The sequence below is a fragment of the Pteropus alecto genome, unplaced genomic scaffold, assembly GCF_000325575.1.
Source record: "Pteropus alecto unplaced genomic scaffold, ASM32557v1 scaffold245, whole genome shotgun sequence".
Lineage (NCBI taxonomy): Eukaryota > Metazoa > Chordata > Mammalia > Chiroptera > Pteropodidae > Pteropus > Pteropus alecto.
Genome location: NW_006436669.1, coordinates 494,825 through 496,554, shown reverse-complemented (window position 1 = coordinate 496,554; position 1,730 = coordinate 494,825). Strand labels below are relative to the sequence as shown.

The 1,730-nt window shown below is 39.4% G+C and overlaps 1 protein-coding gene across 2 annotated transcripts in view; it reads left to right on the top strand.

Moving 5' to 3' along the window:
• Nucleotides 1–626, top strand: part of RUBCNL (RUN and cysteine rich domain containing beclin 1 interacting protein like) — a 26,038-nt gene extending 25,412 nt beyond the window's left edge. The window contains exon 12 of one of the 2 annotated variants that reach the window (XM_006913494.3): nucleotides 444–626. In XM_006913494.3, coding sequence (XP_006913556.1) covers nucleotides 444–626 — 183 coding nt within the window. The remainder of the gene's footprint in view (nucleotides 1–443) is intronic. The other variant, XM_006913493.3, reaches the window with a different exon arrangement.
• Nucleotides 627–1,730: the final 1,104 nt, after the last annotated feature.

Genomic DNA, 1,730 nt, shown 5'->3' with positions numbered 1-1,730 from the left:
GCAGGAATGGCCTTCAGCATTGTCCCAAACTGGGGACAAGGAGCCAGCCGAGTCTTTAAACTCCACATTGACCAGTCACCTGACACAGACTGGTGCTAGCAAGGGGATATGACCTTGAGGAGGCAGCTCTCTCCAATTAGGGCCAATTCCAGAGAAGGGACACAGCTTCCTGAGCCATGGGCTACCAGTACTCTCAGCAGCTGGGAGAATGGCCTGGGCAAGTCTGGGGGGCACGGAAGCATCCATTCATCAGACTCTCTGAACCTCATGTTCATGACCTCCTGAAAACTACATAATCCTTCTGAGTTTCAAACTGTCTGATTTCTTTTTGGACAATTTTGGTTTCTGGACTCAGACCTCCTCTCTCGCCAGGATAGGGATGAGTGTCTGTATGTGAGGAAATAAGATAGCCCTTTGCTGATATCTCTCACCCTTGCTTGCAGCTTGCAGAGCTTGCTTTCACAAGCAGTGTTTCCGGGCCTCCGAATGCCCCCGGTGTGCAAGGATCACAGCTAGGAGGAGACTTTTGGAAGGTTTGCCCTCTGCAGCAACATGATGCCCCTGAGTGCTGTGAAAAAGGCTATTCGACGGGCCTTATGATAACACCTATTCGTGTCTATTATTGACAACATTGTTTTAGTTATCAAGTATTGTATGTTAAGAAAAATGGACAATATTCTCTTATATATTTAATATTTTTAAAGTATGCAGATTCTTTGTTATTAAGCATAGTGGTTTTACTGGTGATTTTGTTTATAAATATTCAATATTTTTGCTGCTACTGTTTTTTTAAGTTTTTTTTTTGATACTTGTATTTGAATAGTCGTATTTAACTAATGTTGGAGTCTATTTTTTTATGAATTTTAACTGACAAAATGAATTGCTCAGTTCATCTTCCTAAAAAGCTTGTTTTGTGAAACAGATTGATATTTTCATTGAACAAAAGTATAACCCCAAATCTCTTTGCTCAGGCTTCATTTTCCACTTAAATGCCATTTTGTAATTATCTCAGTCTTATAGATTTTAGTTATTCTAGGGTTTGTATAGAGAGTACACATTACTTCTGCAGTTACATATATTTCAACGAGAGTTTGAGTTGCGTAGCAGTGTGTGGAGATGCCGTTTGAAGCAGTTGCCTCTAGATGGCACTCCTTCAGATGGCACAAATCAAACCTGTATTTGTCATCTCTTCCACACACTAAGTCAGCAGATGCTTGGGTGAGTAGAAAAATCCTGCCCTTTAGGATTTTGTCTCATAAATATAAAATTGAACATAAAGTATCTGAAGACTTAAATAAGTTGTGGGAAAAATATTGTTAATAACAATGTGACTTTAGTAATAACATTAAAATTATAGACGTCAATTAGCAAGATTAAGTGAATCACTAAACCTTTACGAATTCCTTTTTCCTAATATTCCCTAGATGCTCTCTTCAAACATAAGAGACTATTTTTTTCTTCTACCTGTCACATACTTTCTCCTGCTTGAGAAAGGGCCCCTTCCTAGCATGTATTCAGTCTGGAGTATGGGTGTCATATCCCCCAGGATTCACATGCCCTAACAAAACCTATGCTGAATGAACTTCTTAAACAGCACAGGCAGGTAATAAAGTGGTACAAGTAGTCTCCTAATCCCATATAGTCTCGTGTGTGTGTGTGTGTGTGTGTGTGTGTGTGTGTGTGTTTCTCCACAGGAAAATTAGTTTATAGATAGTAGTGTCACATTAGTA